The sequence below is a fragment of the Perna viridis genome, chromosome 2, assembly GCF_037379345.1.
Source record: "Perna viridis isolate PV_CMFRI_1.1 ecotype Kerala chromosome 2, ASM3737934v1, whole genome shotgun sequence".
NCBI classification, from domain to species: Eukaryota; Metazoa; Mollusca; class Bivalvia; order Mytilida; family Mytilidae; genus Perna; species Perna viridis.
The window spans coordinates 53,251,562-53,278,918 of NC_142446.1; the positions used below are offsets into that span (position 1 = coordinate 53,251,562).

The window sequence follows — 27,357 nt, forward strand, 5'->3', positions numbered from 1 at the left end:
ACCAGAAGTAAAATTTTTCAGCATGATGGGATGGATCCATGCTGAAATTTCAGAAAGTCTTGTTGATGGATAAATGACATTTGGGTCCTAAAATGGATTTTTTTTTACTGAATTCCACATTTCCAACTTAGAAAATCTTCTCCAAACAACTGGATGGATAACTTAGAACACCTTTAACAGTCTATGCATGGGGATTATTGATCTTGCAAAAACATGGTAGTCGTTACTAAAAATAGACTATAGGGGGTCAAATTCCAGAATTTTGCACATGACTCAAGAACAGTTGAGTTAAAATTTAGTAGGAGTAAATATTTCATTATGATGAGTTGAACCTACATGTATGCTGAAATTTTCAGAACTATCCATTGACGGATGAATGAGTTATGGGTCTTGAAATGGCTTTTTTCCAGAATTTATTATTTCCTACTTTGAAAATCTTCTCCTCCACAACTACTGGATGCATTGTAACCAAACTTGTCGTGAATGTACTTTATGTATCCTTAAAAATTGTTGTGTTGGGATTTTTGATCTGGCTAAAACCAGGACTAATGTTGCTATAAATAGACCATAGGGGTCAGATTGAAGATTATTAGAAATAACTCATACTGGTAAACAAATGGGTTGAGCTAAATTCTGACAAGGTGAAGTAGATCAACATGGTGAGAACAAATTATGCCAAAATTTTCATAAAGATCTGTTGACCAATGTTGAAGTTATTGCCATTGAAGAGTCATAAAATTACTACACGAGATATGTTTTATAATATGAAAACCTATTAAATAACTAAGATGCTCTCTTTTGATTAAACGATTCTTGTTACTATAATACAGTAAGATCAAGAGTACAGCTTTAGAAACCTTAAAGGACTATTTTTGACCAGGTGAGCAATTCAGGCTCTTTAGAGTTTCTAGTTTCCTTTTTTCTGTCCTTGTGAGAAGAAAGGGAAAAAATGAAGTGATTTCCCATTAGTCTATCATGTCAGATGAATAAATTCCAAATAATGTACTTAAAAGATGCAAATTGTGGGGCATGTTTTTAATGCTCCTGTGACTAAAAGTCTGATGGCATATTAATCTGCCCATGCCCATTCATTTCTTTGTTCATCTGTCTGATTGTCAGTCCATTTATCCATCCATATGGTGGGTTTGTGGTTTATTTAGCTATCTCCTCCTACAGTTGTTGAGTAACTGCTTGAAATTTTGTAGGATGTTTATACTCTTAAAGGAGGTGGACTGAGCGAAAAATTTTCCAAAATTTTAAGAAAGTTTGACATATCAACTTCAATATTCTAGAAGAGCAAAGGGTGCTTACTCTTCTATTGCACCTGGTCCATGCTCCCAGTTTTTAGTGGAGTCTGAGTTACTCATTTACGTTTTTTTCTTTGTATGTATTATTTTACTTACTTCATGTTCTTTGTTGTGTTTGTCTGTTTACCATGTCTGGTCTTTGTCTATGAATTACATTCTTTTCATTTCCTCTGGAATCTTGATTCCCTTGATTGCCAAACATACTGCATTTTAGGTATGAAATGAGGAGTGGTTAGTTGGATAAGGTAATAAGGAAATTACAAAACTCTTACTCAGAGGGAAAATATTTAATTTAACATGAACTGGCAAAGTCAGTGACAGAGAAAAAGTAAAAATATCCACTTTGTGCCTGTCTTGGTACAGGCATTTCATTGTGAAATGTTGGGTCAAAGCAGATTTTATGAGTAGCCAACCCTACTGTTAGCTGTCAACTGTCTTCAAAATGGGTAAGAAGATTATGTTTAAAAACAAAATGAAAGTCTTTCACTTTAATCACTTAAAGACTATTAGGAAATAAGTATATCCTGTAATACCTTTGTAATTTATTCAATGAATAGCTTTGAATAAATAATTAGCTTTTATAAGCCAAACAGACTAGCATTTAGAAGAAGAAAGTCACAAGAAATATTTCTTCCTATTATTATCATAAAGCATGTTTATCATTGTTTTCTTTCTCCATGTTTTTAAAGGGAAGTATGGATCAGGTAATTCTTATGTTTTAGTATCAGCTTTTATTAGCACAGTATGCTTATAGAATACACTTATTATTAACCAGAAAACATATGATGTGATTCCTGTATACATTGTATCTAGATTTTTATTTTTCATTTACCATTTAACCTAATCTTGGTATTGTAAATCTAGATGTGTGCTTATTTTTAATTATACAGTAGCAAAGAAGTTATTCTTACATGTATCTTACTTTTTTACATGATTTTATTGATTTTGATAAATTTTTTTACACCATCTGATCAACAAATTATACCCTCTCTCAAAAAGGATATATTGGAAATCACCTTGTCCGTCCATTATCCCCTCCTTCTGAATTTCATCTCGTCTCCCAATGAATGGATTGATTTTCAATTTTTAGCTCACAATTTTTCAAAAATCTTCTCCTCTGAAAAACTGAGCAGAATTAAATGAAACTTTGCACATATGTTCTTAAGGATATCTTGCATAAAAGTTATGTTCAGATTTTTGATCTGTCAAAAAACATGGCTGCCAGTACTAAAAATAGAACATAGTGGTCAGACTAGTTTTTTGCATATGTCTCCAGAACCATTAGGTTTAGCCAAATTCTGACATAGGGTAAAAGTTCTTAGCATGATAAGTCCTACCAAAGACTTCCTGAGTCAGAATTGTTAGACTACTTCTTGCCATTTAAAGACAAAATTTAACCAGGGAGCCTCTTGTTTTATATTACAAAATCATATTTTTTAATATCAGAAAGTATTTTTAATGTTAAAAATTCATTTTCTGATAGTACAAATTCCTGATTTAGTGTTATTACAAATTCCCGATTTAGTGACATTACAAAATATCACTCATTTGGTAATATTACAAATTGAATTAGTAATATTAGAAAATAAATTTGCTATATTAGAAAGTGAATTTGTAATATTTGAAAATGAATTTCTAATATTAAAAAATCATTTACATTTTTGAAAATTACTAACTGATTTTCTAATATTGAAAAATCGTAATTGAATACAACAAATCCATTTTCTAATATTAAAAATAATTTTTTTAACATTAAAAATTGAATGAAATTTTTTAATATAAAAAAAAAAAATGATTTTTTTAATATGAAAAAAAAAATTATTTTTTTAATACGAAAAAATAATGATTTTTTAATATAAAAAGGGTTTTGTAATATTAGAAATCAAATTTGTAATATTAAAAAATCATTCTTTAATATTTGAAAACACTCCATTGGGTCCACTTTGGCTTGTCATATATGTGGCTTTATATGGATAGTGCATACGTTGTCAGAGATTTTTTATGCTCTCTGATATCAACTTTATATACGACTGAGGGTATATCTTACATGACAATGCGTGTAACTTTCATTTTAATAATCGCTTTCTATCTTACTTCAAATACTTGAAAAAATTTTAAAATGTAACTATAGTCTGAAAAGTGATAGTGAAATTCTTATCCAAACAGCCTCTAAATCAAATGAAATGAATCTTTTTGACAAATAAAATATAATATTTTCCCTTTACAGAACAAACTTTGTCACCAATACTTTAAAGAAAATATTGCCCAAAACTAGATTTTCATGAAGTTTTTTTTTCATTTTTGTACAACTGCAAAAAAATTGTGGCTATATAATGGTATCCTGCTTTCGTCGATGATTGTGTCTTTGTCTTGTATCTATAAATACAATAACTTGAGTACAGGTACATGTATTAGTGTATGGACCTCGATGAAATTATACCACAAGTAGCCATACCACTAAAGTAAAACTGTGGTACTTATAATTTTCTACATTCATTAAAAAATAATACACATTAGACAGAATTTCAATTTTCCACACAGTTTTTGAAACACCAGCATTTGGCTAATTGGAAAACAGAATTATTACTTCCATAGAAGAGCATTTTTGAGGTTAAAGGGTTAAAACAGGAGTATAACCACTGTGTTGGGAAAAAAACATTACAAATACTTATATAAAAAGAAACTTTCACTTGATGAAATGTTCCTATTTACTATGCATGTCTACAAAAATCTTCAAGAGTCAAAGGTGTAAGACTGAATAATCTGATTTTTGTTCTTCTTGGTCAAATGAATTAGCAACTACCAATAGATTTTGCCATCTTTTCTATTTGATTGATTGAAACTCATCAGGCCCATTAGCTTCTGACCTATCGTTCTTTTCATTATTTAACCTTCTGTGAAAGTACCGGTACTTTAATTTGTGGCTACCAATCTTTGTGGATCAGGGAAGAAACACAAGTTTGTGGAATCTTGAATTTGTGGTTTTGAAATTTTCAGTATACACATCAAAGGGAATCTACTATTTGTTGGGAACCAAATTTCATGGTTTGACCTACCCACAAAAACCACTGAAATTAGTACCACACAAACAATAGTATTTTTTTTCAAATTTCGTATGAGTGGTATCATAAATGAAAATTTTCAAAGCTTTACTGCACTGAGTTATGTAGCTACAAAAGTTGAACTTTTTTATACAGAAATCAAATTATATCATTTCTTTAATTTCAATCTTTAAACATTTTAATTGTTATGCCCATATTTGACCAGGCAATTATTGTATACATTTTTCAGTCAATTTTTTGCCTGATTCTTACAGGAACTGACACTTGAACAGCCTGATTTCTTGTTATATTTGTAGATAGATTGTTCAGATGATGTTTTAACAAGAGTGAGGTTACTGACTAGTGCTGCCAGAGGTGATATACAGATGATGAGACGGTTAGATTTTTTTTGTTTATTGAAGAATTGGCAATAATAAAAATTTTGTCTAATGAAGAACAACATGAATTTTCCATGTGCATGTTGTTTATTGCATGAAATATGCACATGGAAAATTTATGTTATTTTTCAACAGGCAAAATTTTTATTATTGCCAATTCTTATAAATTAATTTTCAAACATATTTTTATCTTTAAACATGAGAAAAGTAGCTCTGAATTTAACTGAATAAGGGTGTGTCAATATTTTTTTATCCATTGAGATATAACAAAATGATTTTAACCAATCCAATTACAGTATTTATCTCAAATTAAATTATATATCATTGTTGATAAGTCAGCTTATACCTTCACTTTTCCTCTTTCATCCTTCTTCATTAGTCTGTTATTCATCATTCATTTACTTTTAAAATATCACTGTGTTATATGAAAAATCCTTGACTGATTTAATCAAACTTGGCAGAAATGATTATGGGAGAGTTGCCGCTAATACTCCTTTATTAATTCTATTTTGTACTTTCCTCTTGCTTGGATTCTTAATATATCTATTGAAATAGTATGGGGAAAAATTTGGCATGAATTTTAGCTTACACTTAAATAAGATTGAGCAGTATTGATCTGAGTAGTCTTGACAGAAGTGATAAAGTCATAGTATTTAATTTTTTTCTGGTGAGTTAAGAGACATATTAATCAAAAAACCTTAGTAACTTTTTGTGAAAATTTATTGAGAGATAATAAGTTGCTACTTAATTTCCAATTATTATGAAGCCTAATTCTCTATTGATTTTCCAGTAAATAGGACTATTTTTCAGCTGAATTACAAAAACCATCAAATGACATTGGAATATTCTTTGATGCATCAAATAGTTCAGGGACTGGAATAGATACCATCTGTCTGTTCAGTCTGCCCATAAAGTTTTAAGAAAAGTATGTTACTTATCATTTTATTAGTAGCAGAAATTACAATATTTGTTGGGATCATTTGTCAATGTCTGGTTTTATATACAATGTAAATACTCTTAAGATAATTTGATTAAATATATTTTTTAGCCTTAAAAGATCAGGTTGTAAAATGGATGTACGTGACTATGACCAGAGAACAGCTTTACACATAGCTGTTAGTGAGAACCAGGAGGATATTGTAGAATTTCTCCTGGAGAAATGTAATCAAAAAAATATAGCAGTGACATGGAAAGATAGGTATGTTCTACAAGATTCATTCAGACAATTTGGTAAAAAAATTTTATATATGTATTTGTATAATTTATTTAATATTGTATTGTATTTATACGACAAGTGAAAATTCCAATACTATAATGATACATGTATCATGCTGTAATTGTTGTCCTAAGATGTTTCATATCCACACTATAATATGAGTCTAAGTGTAAAGATATCTGATGTTATATACTAGGTGCCACACCCCAAAAAGAAGGCTGGGGTGGATTTTTGGTTGTGACTTCAACTGATTAGAAAATATGGGTTGAAAAGGGGCCAGAAGTAAGACTTTAATTATAATTATGTTCAGACAATTACTGAACTATTATTGTATAGATCTTTTTGAGGTACAGCAAAATGCATACTATAAAAGAAAGGCTGAGACTAACTTTTGGAGTTTCAACTAGAACCATTGAGGAATTAGGTGGCCAAAATGGGGTTGAAACAAGCATTTATTTATGTCTGTAAAATAATTTGAGTTAAAGTGTAACTATTGGAACTATTTGAAATTTTACCACACTAATAATTTTGAGGGTATGTGACTTGTACTGTAAGAAAGGATGGGTCAAAAAGGGGACACAACAGTTCTGGTCACATATATATGGATACATATTATGACACCCACTTTGCAAGTGTGGGGTATATAGTGATGGGGTGTCTTACAGTCAGTCTTTCCATCCTTCCTTAATTCATTTACACAATTACACAGGGGGTACCCATCTCTTATCTGTTACTCTAAAGTTTGAAAAAAAAATTATTACATGTTCCCATTGTGCACTTCCTACTTATATATTTTAATCTAAATCAATTAGGGGGTTTCACTAACAAAACATGGACTTTGTCATTTGTGAATATGGGGACAAGGGGGACCCATATCTTATCCATTACTCCTACCATATCACTGAATGGAATTGAATGAAATTTTTACAGAATCTTTATTACACGTTTTTATTGTGCACCTACTATTTTAATTTTTTTATCTAAATCAATTTAGGGGTTTTTATATAGCAAAACATGGACTTTGTCATTTGTGAATATGGGGACAAGGGGGACCCATATCTTATCCATTACTCCTACCATATCACTGAATGGAATTGAATGAAATTTTTACAGAATCTTTATTACACGTTTTTATTGTGCACCTGCTATTTTAATTTTTTTTATCTAAATCAATTTAGGGGTTTTTATATAGCAAAACATGGACTTTGTCATTTGTGAATATGGGGACAAGGAAGGACTCTTCTCTTAACTGTTACTCCATTTATACCGCTAAATGGAATTCAATGAATTTTTCACAGAATTTCTTTATAACATGTTCCCAGTGTGTTTTTTTAGATTCTAATTTAAATCAAAATGGAAGTCAGAAGGTACATATTGTTTAAAATGGGAGTGGGGGATACCAAGTTAGTGAGCCTTAGTGGAGTTCAACTTTTTGTATTATTTTGGTTATTTTATGTTCTTTGTTTTGAGTGTCTACTTTCCATGTCTGTTCTTTGTCCCTGGATTACATTCTTTTGATTTACGCTAGAATCTTGATTCCCTTGATTACTCTCTGCGTTGAATGTTAGAATCTTATGCTCCCTGTTTTTTAAGCTTGAATGTTGTGTCCATATTTGCCCCAACTGTTCATTGTTCCACCACTGTGGTTTTATCAATGTGGGCTTTGGGAAGCATTTTGCTGATAAAAGCTTTCCAAGTGTGGCTAACTGTTTTGATTTCAGATGTTTGAAATTTTTTGTCAGAACCCTAGATTGATGTATTACATTTGTATCAGGATTTTAAACAAATGCTTTACTCCCACTCAAAAAGTGGATGGTATATTGGAATAACATTATCCATCCCTCAGTCAGAATTTCAGTACAATTATTGTGGCTCTAAATGGATGGATTGTTTCAGATATATATGTATAGGTTATACGTTGTAAGTAATTCTGAGTGCAGTTTGAAATCAAATTCCTGTACGAGTGTGGGTATTACTGGCAATTTCATTTTTTTGTTTGTTTTGCAGATGGAATTTGACTCCTTTTGAAGCTTCTAAAAAGCCAAACAGAGAAGCTGTTTATAATATGATGCTAATATATTGTCCAGTAAGTCTGTTATATTATTATACCCACCTACTTCCAAAGTGGGGGTGGGGGATGTGTATTAAGCAACAGGATTCCATACTGTACTTCCATTACACAAGAGGGGCCCGTCTCTTATCCATTTATTCCCTGCAACACTGATTAGAAGTGTATGAAACTTTCATATAATCATTATTTACATGTTCCCATTATGCACCTCCTCTTTCAGGTTTTGATCTGAATTGGTTTAGGGATTTCATATATCAAAACGTTGATTTTGTCATTTGCGAATTTGGAGACATATTGGAGACCCATCCTACATCACTGAATGGAATTGAATTAAACTTTCCCAGAAACATTTTTATATGTTCTCATTATGCACCTCCTATTTAGATCCAAATCAATATGGTGGTCAAAAGGTGCAGGTTATCAAATTTGGGGGGTGGGGGGGGGAGGAGTTATAAAGTTAGTGAGCATTGCTCACAGTTATTCTAGTTTTATTCTTTTCTTAAGAATCATGTATGAATATGTAGCTATAGAGCTTACTTTTTGTCAGTACTTCTCTGGAACACATTTATGCTTAAGCTTGCTAACCTTTTAGCGAAAAGCAAGAAACCTATTGATTTGGGGTCAGTAGGTCAAAGAAGTCAGGAGAGTTTTTGTGTACTAACCCATTTGACTCAGTTCATAGATTGGGTGTCTCACTCGCTTTATTTTGCCCTTGCAAAGCATTTAACAGTGAAATGAAATTATCTAAAAATGACTTGCAAATACTTAAGTAGCACTCCAGCTAAGGATCATGCAAAATTTTATTCATGGGTAAAAAGCCTACATATTTTTATTTTTGATAATTTGTTTGAAATGTCATAGTAAAAAGAAATAAACATGTGGTTTTTCATATAACCCGTGCTCTTAGGAGATAAACATTATATAGAATGCACTGTAGATTTCAAAATTAAGGGAGATAACTCTGTAAATAGCGCTCAAATACAGTAGAATCTACTGTATTTTCAATGTTGATTATCTCCTAAGAGCAGGCAGATTTGAATGAATAATTACACATTTCATAGTATAGACCCATAAAACAACTTCATTACAAAAATAAAAATATATAGCCTTTTTGCGGGTGCATCACATTTTTCAGATTTTGCCTGATTCTTACAAAGACTGCTACTTAAGTGGATTTTGATTAAATACATTTTCATTGACATTTTCATTTATATCAAAACTATTAGATAATACATCAGGATTGGGGCCATGTTCTTTTACTGCTTGTTGAATTACCAGTATATTACAGGAATTGGTTGACACAGAGAACGATGAATATCATACTTGTATGTTATTAAATGCTGCTAAAAAGGGGGATGTAACAGAACTAAAAAGGTTTGTAGAAATACTTAACCTTTGCTAACACTATCACATGTTAATACTAATCTAAATCCTTTTTTAACAAAAAAGTCTATGTGAGCTTTATATTAAATCACTTTGTATTTGTCTAATTTTTTTCTTATTTGCTCAACTACTTGAAAATCCCATGACTTATTTTAACCAAACACTTGGCAGAAATGATAAATGGAAGAGCTTCTATAAAGAACTACTTTTTGTTCCATTTGATCAAACAAAATGGCCACTGCAGGCTATCTAACTACAGACTGGCAAATTTTCCAAGAGCAACTCCTCTAAAATCATAGGAGCCCTTGTTTTGAAACTGAAAGGGAAAGACCACCTTTACATTAAGGTAGGCTCTTATGAAAAATTATACCAATGTAAACAAAAATAAATAATCTTTAAAGCAAAATGTGCTTTTGTAAAATGCTCAAGTCAATGCAAAATTAGAAATCTTTGAAATATATGTGAATAGCCATCTTGCGGAATTCTCCTATCTGAAGGAAGATCATATGTAAACTTTATTGATTTTCACCGATAGCTTCAGCTTAACTTTTGATGTCACTAAGTTGGTCAGGTACTGATACAAGTACTGCATATAGTATGTTAACAAAGAATATTCTGTAAACAAGTTTACAATACTGTTTATCTAATCACCAAAACATATTGTCTTGTCAAGCTTATGATTGATGAAAGGTAAAAGCCCCAAATTTGCACTTTCTTTGGACATCGTAATCAAATACCTATTTTCTTTCACTTTACAAACCGACTTCGTGACGTCACAGCTCAACCGATCATGGGTGCAGCAATAGGCTCGGGAAATTCAAATTTCCTAATTATAAATGGCAATTAATTACTTAAGAAAACGAAATTATTTTATTTCAATTTAATTTCCAGGAACATTTAACAGATTAGTTTCGATATTTCTGACTTGCACAATATCATAGTCTTCTCCTATAATAGGGTTGAATTCCCTCAACAAACAATCCACTTTTTCATTGGGCTCAGCAGGCTCAACAGGTGGCTGAGGCGATTCAGTTGCCATTGAAAACCTATGGGAAAACACATTTTGGCCTATATCTCTGCCTTTATGAAACCAATGGTTATCAAACATGGCAGAAATAATAAAAGAGACAAATTGTATATGTTATTATATTTTGATTCAGCTTGATTTAAGTTGATGGCTGCCAGAGACGATAAGAGCTTCTGGTTGGCCTGTTTTGAAAGATTAACTCTGAAAACATAGATTACAATGTTTTGAAAGTTAATATGGTTAATAACCATAATTCCCTCAGACAAACAGTCTATTTTTTTTTGTATGGCTCAGATGGCTCAGCGAGTGTCTGCAACCACTCTAAGTTGCCTTTGAAACCTTGTATGAAAGCAGAGGATGCTCACCCTACCATTGCATCTGGTCCATGCTCCTAGTTTCAAGTAGAGTGCTCCCTGTATTGCATTCTTTTTGCTGGAATATTGGTTCCTTTGATTACTCTTTCAAATTGTTGGCCTCCAAGTTAAAATTTATTGAAATTGTAATGACTTTCACGTAATATATTACTATCAATTGTTTTCAGGTTGTTTAAGAAAAAGATTGACATGAATCTAAGAGATTATGATGGAAGAACTGCTTTACATATAGCAGCAGCAGAAAATCAAGTAGATGCTGTTAAATTTCTTGTACAGGTGGCAAAAGTTGATGTTTCTGTTCCAGACAGGTATTGCTCATTGTAAAAAAAAAAAATTAGTGATATTTACACTTCACACAAAAACTTGGTATGTAAAGGAACCACCTTGTGTTCAGTCAACTTTTCAGTCTGTCTATACATCTCCAAAGTGTAGTTTGTCCTAAACAACGAAATGGATTTCTATGAAATTTTACAGAAAGGTCAGTGTTTATAAATATAAAGATTTTTAAGTGCTGATAAATACATGATGGTGATGCAGGTCAAGCTATTTTATTGGTCTGGTTTTAGTAAGATTTTATTAAAGATTTTTTTTTCCTTCATCTCCTCAAATTTCAGAAATGCTCTTGTTACAAAGGATAGAAATTTATAATTCTATGTTTACTTTTCAGGGATAATCGCTTACCTATTCATGAAGTAAAGAATGATGTTATAGAAAAAATTTTAGAGAAGGGGAAAGATAATGTAAAGCAAACTCCAGAGGTGACTTAAATTGTTTGACTTTAAGTAATTTACACATCTAAGGAAACACAGCATTTTTATCTGATATTTCTACAATTAAAATTATTCATCTTTAAGATTTTGAGGCTGTATGCTTTATTGTCAAGAGTGATAAAAAATGATAACTACATGTTCCTATTTTTCCTGCTTTCATTCTTGTATGAATAGCTTAAACAATACATGATCTCTTTGTAATGACCATACATGTATAACATCAAAGAGCAAGTCATTTGTAAACTATAAAATCATGCCAACAACAATCAGTGAAGTTGGTGTCAAGTGACAGTTTCTTACACTATAAAAATGTTTAATATCAGTAAAATAATACTGAAGCATTTGCTATGGGATGATTCAAATATGTCAGAATTCCAAAAAACATCACCAAACATGAACACATGAAACAGAGCCGATCTGTTGAATGGAATTATGTGGTCATAATTAAATGTCAATGCATAAATTGTCTAGTAAACAATGCATTGTGTTCTACAATCAATATCAACATATCAACACTTTATAATTACCATTCATTTGTTAGGTTTTTTTCTAAAACTGTCAAAAAAATATGAAAAAAAAACGTATTTTAAAAGTTCTCCTGCTCATGATAGATAGCAGTGAGCATCGAATGTTCCCTGTGTATTGAATTTTGATCATTCATATTTGAAATACTACCGGAGTATATTCTTTGGACTTCCTCTCACCTAAACGCCTTCTTCATGTGACTTTAACTTTGACATTACTAATGATTTGGAATATATTTATTTGTAATAGTAATAAATGTTTTGAGAAAATTTATATAATAAATAGGATAATCAATGGTTTATCATGAATAACCAAATTAAAAGTCGTTTGTGTTGAGAACACTTAGAGAGGAAGAAATCATGAACACTTGTTAAATCTGGGCTTCTTCAGTACTCATGATCATATTTTTGGATTCTCTATCTCTTCTCAGAAATTTGTAAAGAAAATAGGATTGTTAGACAAGTATTTTCTCATGATACCTTGATTCAGGAATATGAATGTCATCTTCATACAAAAATTAATTTCATTGGGGACATGCCCAGTGATCCAAAAGTACTTTCATTCAGTTTATCTTTTTTTCCAGCCAACATTTGCTGAAAAAACCTTGACAGTGGTAATGAAGGCTGCTGCTAAAGGTTTACTGAGTAAAATGGGTGACAATGTCAGGTAAAAGCAACATTTATTTGTTTACTATCTGAATGATCAGGCTCCAGAAACTTGCAAAATAACTTAGGTCAGAAAATTCTTAACTGTCAGTGACTTTGTCAATTTCAAAGACACCGAGGAAGTTACGAATATTTTCAGACTTAAGTATTTTTTTTATAATTTGTTGCATTCAGGCCAGAATGATCAGGTTGTTATAGACCTGCTGAAATGAATAGTTCCTTTTATGTGTAGTTGCTAACAAAACAGTAAACTATTATGAAAAGGTTAAGCATCATAAGTTTTGGTGCTTGAATACATATATTTATAACAAAGACAATGTCATCAAAGTTGATGGAGAAGTTTCCTTTTCTGAATTCTTTAAGTTTGAATAAAAAAGTAAACTAATTTAAAAGACTATCCATTTAGAAGAGACATAGTGTACAGTTACTTAAAAATTATCTGTAAAGTTCACAAACTAACTTGTAATTTTATAACATATTAAATAGTTATTTCCCTTTACTTTTAATTTTTTAGTGATTTCATTGTAATAAAAGAGGTTGGAATTGTACATTTTTTCTTACAGGTATAAGCATTTCAAAATGGATACCTCAGACTATTTGAGAGAAACACCTCTGCATGTGTCAGCAACGAAGGGAAGATTGACTGATGTAAAATATCTTTTGTATGAATGTAAAGTTTCTCCTTTTGTTCGTAATAGGTATGACATAAATTTCTTAAATAGAAAATAAATATTTATTAATGGCTATTGCTTTTAAACTTAAAAACAATTTCAGAAAAATAACTGTTCTCCGACTTTTTTTCTCAACGTTTTTAAATATTGAGCAGATTTTTGGTATGTGTGTCTACAATATAAGTAGAAAAATATTTCAAGTAAAACAAGTCTTAACAACAAACCAACAGTTGTATAAAATAGTATTTCATTTTATTACTTTAGTCTCGGGAAGAGGCCAATTGATCTAGTTAATGTCAAAATAGAATTATGGAAGGAAAAGGAGAATAGCAAACGTAAAACTACATGTCTTCAAGAATTTGAACAAGTGAAAACTGAGCTTGAGAGTGCCATGAAGAAGGCAGACTGTGATGATGTTCAAGAGGTAAATTCTCTTAGATATACACTTCGCCATGTACTGTTACAACACTGTCATCATGGGCAGGATGAAATTAGCAGCATGGTTGGAGTTGTACATAGGCTAAGGCTCGAGAAGTGGTAAAAATGCCAGTTATTTACCAGAAAAGTGAGAATATGTCTCATGGTCATTTTATTAGCTCACCTGTGAGCTATTGCCATCACTTTGCGACGGTCATCATCATCCATCATCTGTCATCCTCATGGTTAAAAAGTTTTCAAAACTCTTCTTCTTTGACACTACTTGGCCATTTGGAACCAAACTTGGTATGAATGTTTATTTGGATATTCTGCATAGAACTGATGTGGGTATTTTTGATCCATCAAAAAAACATGGCTGTCGTTACTAAAAATAGAACATAATAGTCCGACAATAGTTTTTGTAAATATCTCCAAAACTGTAAGGTTAAGCTAACTTTGACATGGGTAAAAGTGTTCAGCATGATGAGATCTAACTGTGGTCAAATTCTGATTTTAATCTGTTAATCCTTGTTGGAGTTATTGCCCTTCTTCGACGTTTTCAATTTTTAATTTATTTAAAAAATCTTCTCCTTTAAAACTACTTGACCAATTTGAACAAAATTTTGTGTGAAAGTTTCTTGGGGTATCCTGCATGGAACTAGTATGGGAATTTTTGATCAGTTGAAAAGCATGGCCACTGTTACTTAAAATAGATCATAGGGGTCAGACAGTAGTTTTTTACATATAGCTCCGAAACCATTAGATTTAGCTAAATTCTGGCATGAGGTAAAATTGTTCAGCATGATGAGATCTATCTGTGGTCAAATTTTTGTTTTAATCTGTGAAGCCATGTTGGGGTTATTGCCCTTTTTTCATGTTTTTTTTTAATTTAAATGTTATTTCCATAAAAAAATCTTCTGACACTTCCAGACCAATTAGAACCAAGCTTGATATGAATGTTCCTTTGGGTATCCTGCATAGAACTGACTAATTTATGATCTATGGAAAAACATTGCTGCCGTTACTAAGAATAGAACATATGGGTCCATACATGTGAACCTACCAGAATTCAATTCTACCGGAATTAGAACCTAGTAAAGAATACTTCCAAATCATCTTCCAAATATACAGAAGAAGATGTTTACAAAATGCTGGAATTTTTAATTGACAACATATTTGTCCAGTGTGGTGGACACGTTTTTCAACAAACAGCCGGCATTCCAACAGGATCAAATTGTGCTCCTCACTCTTATGAGGCTGACTGTATAACTGATCTGATCTGAAAGAAAGAATATTGTTTTGCTAGATCCTTTAATCTCAGTTTCCATTATATGGATGACGCATTATCTTCAAGCAATCCTAATTTCATGTGATACATCGCATCTACCCCAAAGAACTTGAGATAAAGGATACTGCAGACACTGTGATGTCAGCCTCATATCTTGACCTACACTAAGAAATCAATGGTAAAATAAAACTTTTGACCAAACTTTACGTCAAACGTGATGACTTTTCATTCAGACTTGTCACTTTCCTTTCATCTGTAGCAGCATCCCTTCAGCACCTGCATATGGAATGTTCATATCACAACTCATACGTTATGCCAGAGCTTGTCGAAAATGTACAGACTTGTTGTATCGCGCTAGAATTCTATCAAATAGGCTTCTGGAACAGGGTTATGCTGCGACAAGATTGAAGTCATCACTACAGAGGTTTTATGGATGTCACGATCTCGTGGATCGTTACGGTTGGTGTGTATCCATCTGCACTATAAAAACTGATTTGTTCAACGTGTCATAGTTTTCCTATCCTCTTTCGTCTACCCCGCACTTGACTTTTTATGAGTGGCGGATGTTTCTAGAAAAGCAGAGGACACTTACGCTACCAGTGCACCTGGTCCATGCTCCCAGTTTTTAATGGAGTCCAAGTTGCTCATTTGCTTTTGTTACTTTGTATGTATGATTTTAGTTACTTCATGTTCTTTGTTATGTATGTCGGTTTTTCATGTCTGGTCTTTGTCCCTGATTTACATTTTTTGATTACTGCTATAACCTTGGTTCCCTTGATTATTCTTTCACACATATTTGACTTGTTATACCGCAAAAAAAAAAACCAAATAAAAAACTTCAGGTTTTCAAACCAAATATTCAGCTGAAAAATGACAAATCTCCAGTTTTGAAGGAATGATTTTATCATATGTATGTACGGGTCAGACAGTAGTTTTTCACATATTATATCTCCAAAACCGTCAGGTTTACCTAAATTCTTTCAATTGCTGAAATACTTGATGTTATAAGGCCTACAAAAGTCTCCATGGATAAAAGTTGTCAGACGACTCCTTGTAAGAGTTATTAATTTTGAATGGTGAAAAATGACCTTTTTTCTTTTTTTTCAATTTTCAGCCAAATATCATGAAAACTGTGATAGATAGAAAGAAACCTTCTACTGCTGAAATGATCCTAATGATAAGTCCTACCAAAGTCTTCTTGAGTCAAAATTGTTGGACAACATCTTGTTAAATTTATTGGCAAAATTTAACCATGCTCCTGGGAGCCTCCTGTTAATTCAGATATAACAATAGTAGTCCAAACAGAAAGTTGTTAAAATATAATATGTTAATAAATCCTCTGATTAATTATTAGAAAGAGTTCACAGAAAAATAATTAGCGATTACTATTATGAATTCAACTGTATGATGAACAACTATTTTCTATGATAAATATATTAAAAATTGGCCCAAGACTAGGCTTAAGAAATTGAAACATTAGTCATATCAAATTCTAGTCGTACTGATTTTAAGAAAACAAGACCAGTGAATTGTTTCAGTTATAATACTTACATGGATTGCTATTGCACTTAGCATCATGTAAGGATTACCAACTTATAGATTTATAAGTGTCCATTTGTGGAATCTTGCACTGATTTACAATTGGAACTGAAAATGTTTGTTACATTTTTTCATATGCTTAGGATTAAAAATATATGTTTCTGACTTATGAATTAGTTCATGAACTAAAGATCAAACATGATCATATTGTAATTTCATGTTTTTAACAGGACTTCATGTATGAAAGCAGTGTGATATATGTATGATTTTCAAAAAGATGATTTCATTTATTTTGAAATGCACAAAAACATATATATACCAAACTGGTCTCAAACATATGTTTAAATATGTTTCAAAACATATGATAACATTTATCTTATAATTGCCTGTGAGGCAATAATTCCAATCTTATTTGCCTATTTGTGAATTTTGATTGGTTGTTCATCTTCTAAGTCTTTATTGTTGACAGTTATTACAATTCTGTAAATTCCATGTACATGTGGTTGACAACCATGCCTCGTCTGTTGACTGACAAGCCCACCCATGTTTTTTTATGTCAATTTCAGATGACAAAAACAATAAATACATTTCAGATATATTAGAAGCATATAACACTCTTTTTGCAGAATTTATGGATGGACCTTTCTCTTTCAAAACTGCAAAAAAAATGCAAATACCTTTTTTAATTAAATCAATTTTTAATATTTCTACTTCAATTTCTATTTCAAGTTTTGTGTCACCAATATTAATATTGTATAATTTTTATTACAGGATTCAAATTTTATAAAGCAAGAAAAACAAGTTCAAACATTTTTATTTCTGAACAAAGCATTTAAAGGTGACATCAGGGCCATCAACAGGTAAGAATCTGTACAATTATACAAAATATCAGAGATAGCAATTGCTAAAGGAGATAATCCAACTTATGGGTTTACATGTTATATCTTGTAAATCCAACTTTTCTTAAGCTATCAAATGGATTTTGGTGAAATTTTACAGGAAGGTTAGATTTCACATACAGATTTGTAAAGGAAAGTAACTTAAGATAATTTAATGAGAATATGCTTGAAGGAAGGCAATTACTGTCAGGTCACAGTAATTGAATATTATACAACTAAAGTGTTAAACATGTTGTTAGTTTACTCAAAGCGGGGAGTATTCTCTTTGTGAGACTACTCACATTTTTTTTCTAGTTCTTTCTAGTTTTGTTGGCAACATATAATAGTGCTGAGTAAATGAGAAATTTGAAGGAAAAAACAGTGTTTAATATAGATTCTTACACAAGCGTATTAGATGTAGTAAATGAGTTATGATACTCATCATAACAGAAACCATTTCTCCCATACATGTATATGTTGATGTAGTTGATAAAACAATTAAACACATATCTTTGATACTTTGCTTGTGATTAAATATAGCAAATAAATTTGCTGATCTAGATATCTTTAACATTTATGAATGTAGACCTAAGATGAGGGACACAGCTCTTACAAATCTGTGGAACGTTTATATTCAGCATTTTACATCAATCTCATGTAAGCATCAAAATAATTTGGACTGATTTCATTCTTTTTCAAATGAAGGCTTGGTAGACCTTTGTGAAATTGAAAATGATGCAAACATATCACTGATTTCAAGAGTTATGTCCCTTACCCTAGGTCTGCCTCCTTAAAATAATTGTTTTGTCAAGTCAGAAGAATCAGTGATATCGGACTTCAATTGTAATTTAACAGAAATTTATCTAATGAAGTTTTACAGAAATGGCTAGAAATGACCAGGTAATTAAGTGTTTGGTACATACAAATACAGACAACAATTTTCTATTACAGTTTTATTGAAATATGTTTTACTTCGTGCATATTTTTCCACAGTTATTTAAAGACAGACCCTAAACTACTGAATACAGTGGATTATGACTCTAGATCTGCCCTTCACATTGCTGTAGCTGAGGGTCATGAAGAATTGGTAAAATTCCTGAAATCAAAAGATGCTGATGTGGATATAAAGGACAGGTAAGACTAACATGTATTATTGTGTGTGTACCTCAAAAAGAGAAAAATGTCGAACGTATCTGTTCATGGGAACATGTTTCAAGTCAATGCTATGGTTATGCAATTTCAAGTGTCACAAAATGGTTTATACTAGGGCAATTAGGGATCCTTGTTCTATTTGTGTTATGACATGTATTTCAAACAAATACAACCTATTCTCATGATGAAGTGGATATTGAGTCAGGCTCAAACTGTAAACCATTAAATGAATACTTTAAATGAATACAAACTCAAGGGTAAATATAAATTTTCTGGCAATAAGTTACATGTACATATTGTGTTATCATCATTAAGGTGTTTCTTTGTCATCATCTTACTTTTTGGAAAGAATTATTTTAGAATTGATTTTCTCTTGTCCTCCATTATATATCTGTTTTTTTAATTTTTTTAGAAGGTTTTATCCTTTAATTTTTTTATATTCTGTACATTGTAGATGGGGAAACAAGCCTGAAACAGACACAAAATCAAGCAATCCATAATTATACTTATTAAACTAGTCTTTAGTTGATAGTAGTATTAATTAAGGAATTGCTGTTATATTTTTTGGTCTATATGGTAGTAACCTCAATTATTTGGTGCACACTCATAACCTGCATAGCAGGTTATTTCCAAGTGTGGACCAATGGCATTGAGTTTATTTCAAATAGACCAAAAAAAATAATAGTCAATCCTTATAATTATTTTAAGTATCAAAATTTTATGGGTAAATCATTAAAATAGGTTGATGACGTCATAGTCACATTACAAAATTGGATCTATGAGATGATGGTCAATTTTTTTTTATCCAACCAGAAAGCATGTTATTTCTGAAACTAAATTATATCTAGATAGTAATGGTATTGCAAGATATGTATAACTGTCAACTGTAGCTGTAAGAATCATACAAATTTTGTAAAGTGTAACACATCTCAAAAAAGACTACATATTTTTATTTTTGTTATTAAGTTGCTTTATAGGTCTATATGATAAAATGTATAATTATTCATTCCAATTTGCCTGCTATAAGGAGAAAATCCACATGGAGATTCTAATAGTTTTCTAGTGTATTTCAGTGTCTTTTTACATAGTTATCTCCCTGAATTTTTAATTTCACAGTATGTTACATATAATTTTTATCTTCTATGAACAAGGGTTATATGAAAAGCTGCATGTTCCTTTCTGTTTTCCATGACATTTTAAATCAAATATCAAAAATAAAAATATGAAGGCTTTCTAATCTTGCATTACATTTTGCATGATTCTTATGAGAAGTGCTACTTAACTTATAGTTGCATGCTTATAAGTTTAAAAACCTAAAAATTGTTTAAAAATAATAGTGTAGTGTTGTAAAATGCTATAGAACTGTTAGGAGTAAAAAAATATTTTTATACTTGCAATAGAGTAAATTAAAGATATGTAAAATTTAATTGTGTGAAATGTGTGGCTTCCGTAGTTATTTGTTTTGTAACCTCCATATCTGCCCCCACAAGACTGACTCCTTTGCAAAAGATTTTATGCAATCAAACTTAAGATTGCAGGAGATTTTATTTTTTGTGTTACATATATCTACCATTCGTTATTAGGAGACATTATTTTTATTATAATAAATCATTAGTGCATAGTAAAATATATGTAATTTATACTTAGGGATTAGGTTCTGTAATCAGATGTATTGTATGTTCAATAATGTAAGATTTAAATTTTGGTTCTATTGGGAGTTGCAATGTCTGGTAATAAAGTCATTTTATATCCCCATTCAATGAGTGGCTCCTGTATTAGAATCACTTTGTGCATCTGTCCATCCAAATGTCATTACTATATTCTGGGATCCTGAATTCGGCTTGATATAGATGGGGCATGTGTTATAAGTTGTTTTGGTATAAACTATCAGCAGTTTTGTACAAATTTGGCATACCTAGCATGACAACATGTGCAACTACATGTTCTTTCAGGTTTAACATTATTTTTCTGTGATATAGTGTTTATTAGGAAGATTTATGTATATTGTATATGACCTTGTGGTTTATGTATGTTATATATGACCTTGCTGTTTATGTATATTTTAACATGAATAGACAATATAGACAGGCTATTGTTGCATTTATATTTTGGTTATTGTAAAGTTAATCTGTACCAATGCATACAAAATACAAGTAATCAAAATATTGTTATAAAACAAGGGTATTTAGAAATTACAGCTGTAATTAAATATTTTTTTTTAAATTTGTCCGTGTGAGATAAGTAGGAACTCATATTATTCATATATTCATATACATAAAATTTATTAGTGATGAGAAATTTTAATTTTGCTTTCTGGATATACTTTACTAAGATTGTTCATTAAAAAAGGCTGCTTTTTAGGGAATGCTGCATGTAATTTAACTTTAAAACTGTTTACATTGATTTCATTAAGTTGGATTTTTTAACAAATATAATTGTAACCAAACAACTGAATTATATTTCATTACCATATTGCTATGCTACTTCTGTTTCCAATTTGAGACTGTAATTTAACTTTAAAACTGTTTACATTGATTTCATTTAAGTTGGATTTTTAACAAATATAATTGTAACCAAACAACTGAATTATATTTCATTACCATATTGCTATGCTACTTCTGATTCCAATTTGAGACTGTAATTTAACTTTTATTTGTGATGTATATGATTTAACAAATTGGACGATAAATGAACTTTAATCGAATGTATGATAAGTGATGATGTTTTCTATAACAAACATATATCTATGGTATAAAAATTTCAACACATACCTTTAAACCCTCCCATATTAGGGGAGATCCCCAAAATAAATGGAAGTATTAAAATCTCCCACATAAAGATTTAGGTTTTTGGTAAAAATTACTATTTTTCAAAAAAAGAATACTACATAATGAAAGAAATTTGTTTTCACTTGATCATTTGTGAAACAAAAGGGATATTAACTGAGTCATTTTTCTTCTGTCAGATGTTTAAAATTGAATGACAGTGTCTTGATGTTCTCAAACGGTTCAATATTGATGAAGTAGGTCACATTGCTCTAATAAAGGGTAGATTTCTACCTAGTTTAATTCAAATTACTTTTTAAAAAAATGTTGAAAGTGGTTTCAGTTCAGTTCAAACTGCCAGTTTTTGTGCATTCCTCCTAACATATTGTTCTTACATTACCGTGAATTGGGGAATTTTGGCTATAGTTTTATTTTGGCTTTTTTTGACTCATCTCTTAAAAGAGCACGAATTAAAAACACCAATATATAATGTGTTTCTAGAAAAGCAGAGGACGCTTACCCTACCGGTGCACCTGGTTCAGTTTTTAGTGGAGTCCGAGTTGCTCATTTGCTTTTGTTACTTTGTATGTATGATTTTAGTTACTTTATATTCTTTGTTGTGTATGTCTGTTTTCCATGTCTGGTCTTAGTCCCTGGATTACATTCTTTTGATTACCGCTATAACCTTACTGTTTGAAAATCTACAGGCAGCCAATATATATCAGTGTATTAATATGTGTGAAGAACAAGAAGATTAATATGGTAACATTTGTCTACATCACAATATTAAATTGGCCCTTCATTGTAGTAATGAGTATGATATGTTAGATTCTTTTTAGGATAATAAAGGATAGTTTGATTCCACCCTGAATATAATGCAAAAATAAAACGTTCTGAATGCAAATGTTAATGAAAATTAAACATGCACATTTTGACTGAAAACCACCAAATAACCTGATACCGAAATATCCTAATTTACAATAATAACATACTTTTTTTACAGGTTGTAAGATACAGTCAAAAAGTGATTGCAATATTAATAGTTACTACAAACTGTATTGTCGTACTCAGTTGACATTTATTGCTGTGTTTACCATGACTGACATTAGGAAACTTCTCATGTATTTATATACAATTTTGCTGCTTAGTACATTATCAAGGACTCTGTTTATATTTCAAATATCTGTTTCTCATTCTGAAATTTATTTTGAAATATTGAAAATTGTAATTAACCAGTGCAATATTCCTATAAGTCCTGGTATAGAGTTGGCCATAAGTTTAATAGGGACCACTTAGTTTAAGATACAATGTGTAATTTAATTTCAATGGTTGTTTTTCTTTGTTGATCAATATACAAATTATTGTAGATGAAAGAAGTAAAAACTGAGATTCCAAAATATAATTAATTTATTCTGATCTAGTATCTTTCAAAATAGAAAGGATAAATACCAAAAGCAATATTTTTTTTCAAAATGAGTTTTAGTCTCAACATTTTCAGTTCATGTGTGTTATTTGTTTAGGTTTGTCAGTTTTCATGATTAACTCTTATTGCGGGCCTTGTCTAACTATATTATCCTTGCTTTTATATTCATGTCTTAAAATAGGCTCTAATTGTCCTCCGCATTATAACCAGTATGGATCTTTTGTGTCCCCCCTTTGTTTGGTCTTTTTTTTTTATTTTCTTACTAGTGTTTACTAATGTTTATTTTCAATTACTAGTTTTGCCATGTAGGAGTGTTCTTGTCATTTTGTATTAATTGTTTAAAATATTTTTTCTGTTATAGTCTTTTGTTTATATATTCAATCTCAAATGATAATTGAATTAGTGAGAATGATAAACAATGTTTAGGATTCAAAATTTTAATTCATGTTTATAAAGCTATCTCCCTTGGATGCGGTCAAGTATTTATTAATTATTATTGATTAGGTGGTTATCTTGACAAAAGTAAATTTTATTTTAATTGTCAGATGAATTGTTTTGTAATTACCTTTCAAACCATCTGGATATTAAGGCCCGTAAGTCAGATCCCTTTTTTATATCCCACTTGGAAAGGGGTGTCCGCCATACTTTTGTAACTTCTATCAAACCACTTATTGAAATCGAATGAAACGTTCACATAACATTTATTTCATGTTCTTATTGTATATCTCCTGTTTTAGATTTTGATTCGAATTAGTTTTGGGGTTTCACATAGCAAAAATTGACTTTTGTGATTTGTTATTAAATGAAACTTTCACAGAATCTTTATTACATGTTCCCCCTATTGTACAATTAAATCCGAATCAAATTAGGGGTTTTACAAAGTCGAAGTCAAAAACTAAAGTTGATATATTTAAATATATACAAACATAAACTGTTTTGGGCTTTTAAAAAATAATTAAAATATTAACATTAAATAGTAGTTTAAAAAAATAACAGTTTAAATATACAATGACATAAGATACTATCACAGAGACTATTGAAATTATTCAATGTGTTTTTAAAACATTACATCAGAAGTAAAAATATAAAATATCAATAAGTTATACATTACAGGTAGGCAGAAAGTTTTACTATTGATTATAATTTGTTTCCAATAGAGTTGAGGCTAATAACTTCAAGTTTTTAACATGGGGTAAAAATTGTAATTGATTACATTATGAATAGTCATAAGTTTAAAAGCTCTAGTAAACGCGACTTCTGATAATTGAAGACAGGTACAATGGACTTTTTTTTACTCTAGTTAGTAGACCTAGTGCATTTCACTGTTATTAGTAGACTACATGTATGTTTGAGTAAGGTGGCAAAATTTGAGAAACAATAGTCTAAAGGAAAGTCAATAACAAATAATAGCCTTTAGTGATATGTTTGTGTAGTATTTTTCACACTTTCCTGAGGGTATATCAAACTAATAATTAAATTATTATTTAGACAGATTTTCATAAAAGAGTTGCTCATTTTCTTTTGTTGCTTTGTAAATAATATCTTTTGTTATTTTATGTTCTTTGATGTGTCTATTTCCATTTCTGGTCTTTGCCCTTGGATAACATTCTTTTGATTTCAGCAGGAAAAAAAAAACAAAAATAAAACATACAAAGTAATTAAAGTAAATGAGCAACTCCACTGAAAACCTGAAGCATGGAACAGGTGCATCAGAAGGGTAAGCGTCCTCTGCTTTTTTTAGAAACACCGAGTTGCTCATAAAAGTCAAGACCGACGTAGCCGAAAGAGTAAAGGAAAACTATGACACGTTGAACAAATCAATGTTCATGGTACACCGTTACGGCCAACGAGTCCATGATGACGACCATAAAACTTCTGTAGTAATGACTTTAATCTTGTAGCGACATAACCCTCATCCAGAAGCCTAATTGTAAGAAGTCAAGCGCGATACAAAAAGTCTGCATAGGTACGACAAGCTCTGGCATAATGTATGAGTTTTGATATGAAAATTTAATACGCATATGCTGAAGGGAGGTTGCCGTAGATGAAAAGACAGTTGACAATCATGAATGAAAAAAAATCATCGCGTATGTCGTATAATTGAGTAATTGTAGTTTTCTTTTACAATCGATCTCTAAGTGTAGATCAAGATATGAGGCTGACCAGTGTCCTTTATCTCAGGTTGTTTGGGGTAGATGCGATGTATCGAAACATCTTCCGTATATTTGGAAGATGGTTTCGAGTTCTTTTTTACAAAGTTTTAATCGCTAGATTTTTTCTAATAACTATTTATAAGAAAGATCATAATCTTCATAGATAAATCTCAGAGCGTTTATCATCAGGTAAACGCTAAATTATGTAAGAATGAGTTATTTGTGTGCATAAATTAAAACTGGAAGTGACGCCAAATTACCATATATGAAAATTCTACGTCATTGATTCTTAATAACTATTTTTTGTATACACATGCCCGAAAAAAATTGATGCATCTTCGAATGATGCTTGTATATTATAATGCACTGATCTGGGTATGGGAGCAAGAATCGTGTTTAAAAAGTAAGAAGACGAAAGTTCTCGATTTCTGTCAGGTTTTCATTTTCGTTTTATAAATCCACAACTTTTTACACACCTTTTAGAACTTAAAACAGGAGGGTAAAACCAAAATATTCAACAAGCCCGGTAGAACAAGTATGACCATGAAGGCGGCTTCTTTTATCTTTACAGGGTTCGGCGACCCCTGACACAGGTGTCGACTTGCGTTTGACATTCAGGTATATAACCTTGATAATAATTGAATTATAATTGAATTTCGTTTGTCTTACGGAATTTGAAATTAAAACAGATTGGAACAGTTCAAAATCATAGAATGTAAATTTAATTACTTTATGTAAATAGTTTAATCTTGCATGACAGAACATAATGAAATATTTCTAAGTAATTTTTTAACAGAAGTGGTATCGTCTCACTATAGATAGTCTAGTCTTCATACATGTAATATGGGTTTAAATATAATATCGTTGTTTCAGACGTCCCAGGTGTAATATTCTGACAGTGTTTATCATTTTCTTCTCAAAGTGGTTGTAATTGATACCACTGTATGCGTATATTTGATGGCAAACCAAAACATTCGATTTTTTCGATCTCAGTTGTAGAAATCGTGCAACACAAAAAAGTAGAGGCCCTTCAACCACTCGATCTACGAATTGAGAACCAATAACTTGATGCTAATTTAAATTCGTTTGGCTTGGGTCATCGGCGATTTTGAATCAATTTATTATCAATTAATTGACGTAAGAGACTTCTAGGGGCGTTTTTATTATGTATATTTAGTGTAGTAAATCAAATAAACCAAAACAAAAAACAAAAACATAAATGTTGGTGTCATGTTTTCTGTACAACCAATCCAGAATTATTTAACTATCATTCCTTAATATTTTACAACCTAATCTAGACATTTTTTTTGCGTAAGATAGAGTGTTGATATCTGCATTGTTATACACAGTCCTAAAATCTAGAATATGAAAAATGTCCTTTGGAAATATGTGGAATTATACTGGTCCTAGTATTGAACCTTATGGAACACTTTGTGCATAGTTTCAAATGAACAGCATGTGCGATTTACTTTAACACATTATTTCCTGTTGGTAAAATAATTTGAGAAAAAAAAGATCGATTGTTTCTTCCGACAATCTATGTGCTTTAAGTTTTAATAAAATCAAATCATGAGGTAAACAATACAAGGCGTAAGACAAATCCATTAGTATAACAGTTAAATATTTTGTTATCATCCATTTGCTTATCTGTACCTTTGATAAAGGTAGAATCACCCACAGCGTACGTGATTCAGCTTCTTAATCTGTTTTGATCTTGACCTTTATGAGTTTTATGCTGAAGAAGGATATCATTTATCTGAAATATTCAATGTATATTTTACCACCAGGTTATTTAGTTTAACCAGGCTTGGTACTTTGATGTCATTAACCTCGATTGGGATGCACTCCGCGATTCAAATAATCCCAAACAAAATAATGTTATGATCACCAATCAATCTGCAATGTTCTGACAGTCATCAGTTAGAAATAAAATCATAAGCAATGTTTCTAGTTTTGGAATAGGTTGTACTTCGCAGTTTAAAAGTGTAAACTGTCGCAAACCACGTTATTTTGTGTAACCTTTTCAAAAATTAAAAACATTTCTTGTTAACATGTAGGATGTTTGATATAAGTTAGAAGTAAATAGCATTCATAAGGGTTACAGTCCAAATAGTGAAATATTACAATGTTTCATGAAATACTCAGATGCAAGGTTTCAGTGTATAATTGTTATTCATTTTTTGTTAAAAGTCGTAATTGTTACTTTACAATAAAATACAGGTTAAGTTTCTGTAAGAATTTAAACATGTTGAATTTGGTAGGAAAAGAAACGCGATTCCTAATGTATGACAGAA

At 30.9% G+C, this 27,357-nt stretch overlaps 1 protein-coding gene across 5 annotated transcripts in view; it reads left to right on the forward strand.

The window, feature by feature from the left end:
* The window catches only part of LOC148626000 (uncharacterized), a 63,359-nt gene extending 39,979 nt beyond the window's left edge, over positions 1–23,380 (forward strand). For 3 of the 5 annotated variants that reach the window (XM_088569529.1, XM_088569528.1, XM_088569524.1), the window contains exons 19-31: positions 1,997–2,011; positions 4,666–4,745; positions 5,795–5,944; positions 7,970–8,048; positions 9,322–9,407; positions 10,985–11,125; positions 11,485–11,575; positions 12,696–12,778; positions 13,341–13,475; positions 13,713–13,872; positions 17,464–17,552; positions 18,564–18,704; positions 19,177–23,380. In XM_088569529.1, coding sequence (XP_088425655.1) covers positions 1,997–2,011; positions 4,666–4,745; positions 5,795–5,944; positions 7,970–8,048; positions 9,322–9,407; positions 10,985–11,125; positions 11,485–11,575; positions 12,696–12,778; positions 13,341–13,475; positions 13,713–13,872; positions 17,464–17,552; positions 18,564–18,704; positions 19,177–19,222 — 1,296 coding nt within the window. In that variant the 3' untranslated portion in view covers positions 19,223–23,380. The remainder of the gene's footprint in view (positions 1–1,996; positions 2,012–4,665; positions 4,746–5,794; positions 5,945–7,969; positions 8,049–9,321; positions 9,408–10,984; positions 11,126–11,484; positions 11,576–12,695; positions 12,779–13,340; positions 13,476–13,712; positions 13,873–17,463; positions 17,553–18,563; positions 18,705–19,176) is intronic. The other 2 variants (XM_088569527.1, XM_088569526.1) reach the window with 2 other exon arrangements.
* Positions 23,381–27,357: the final 3,977 nt, after the last annotated feature.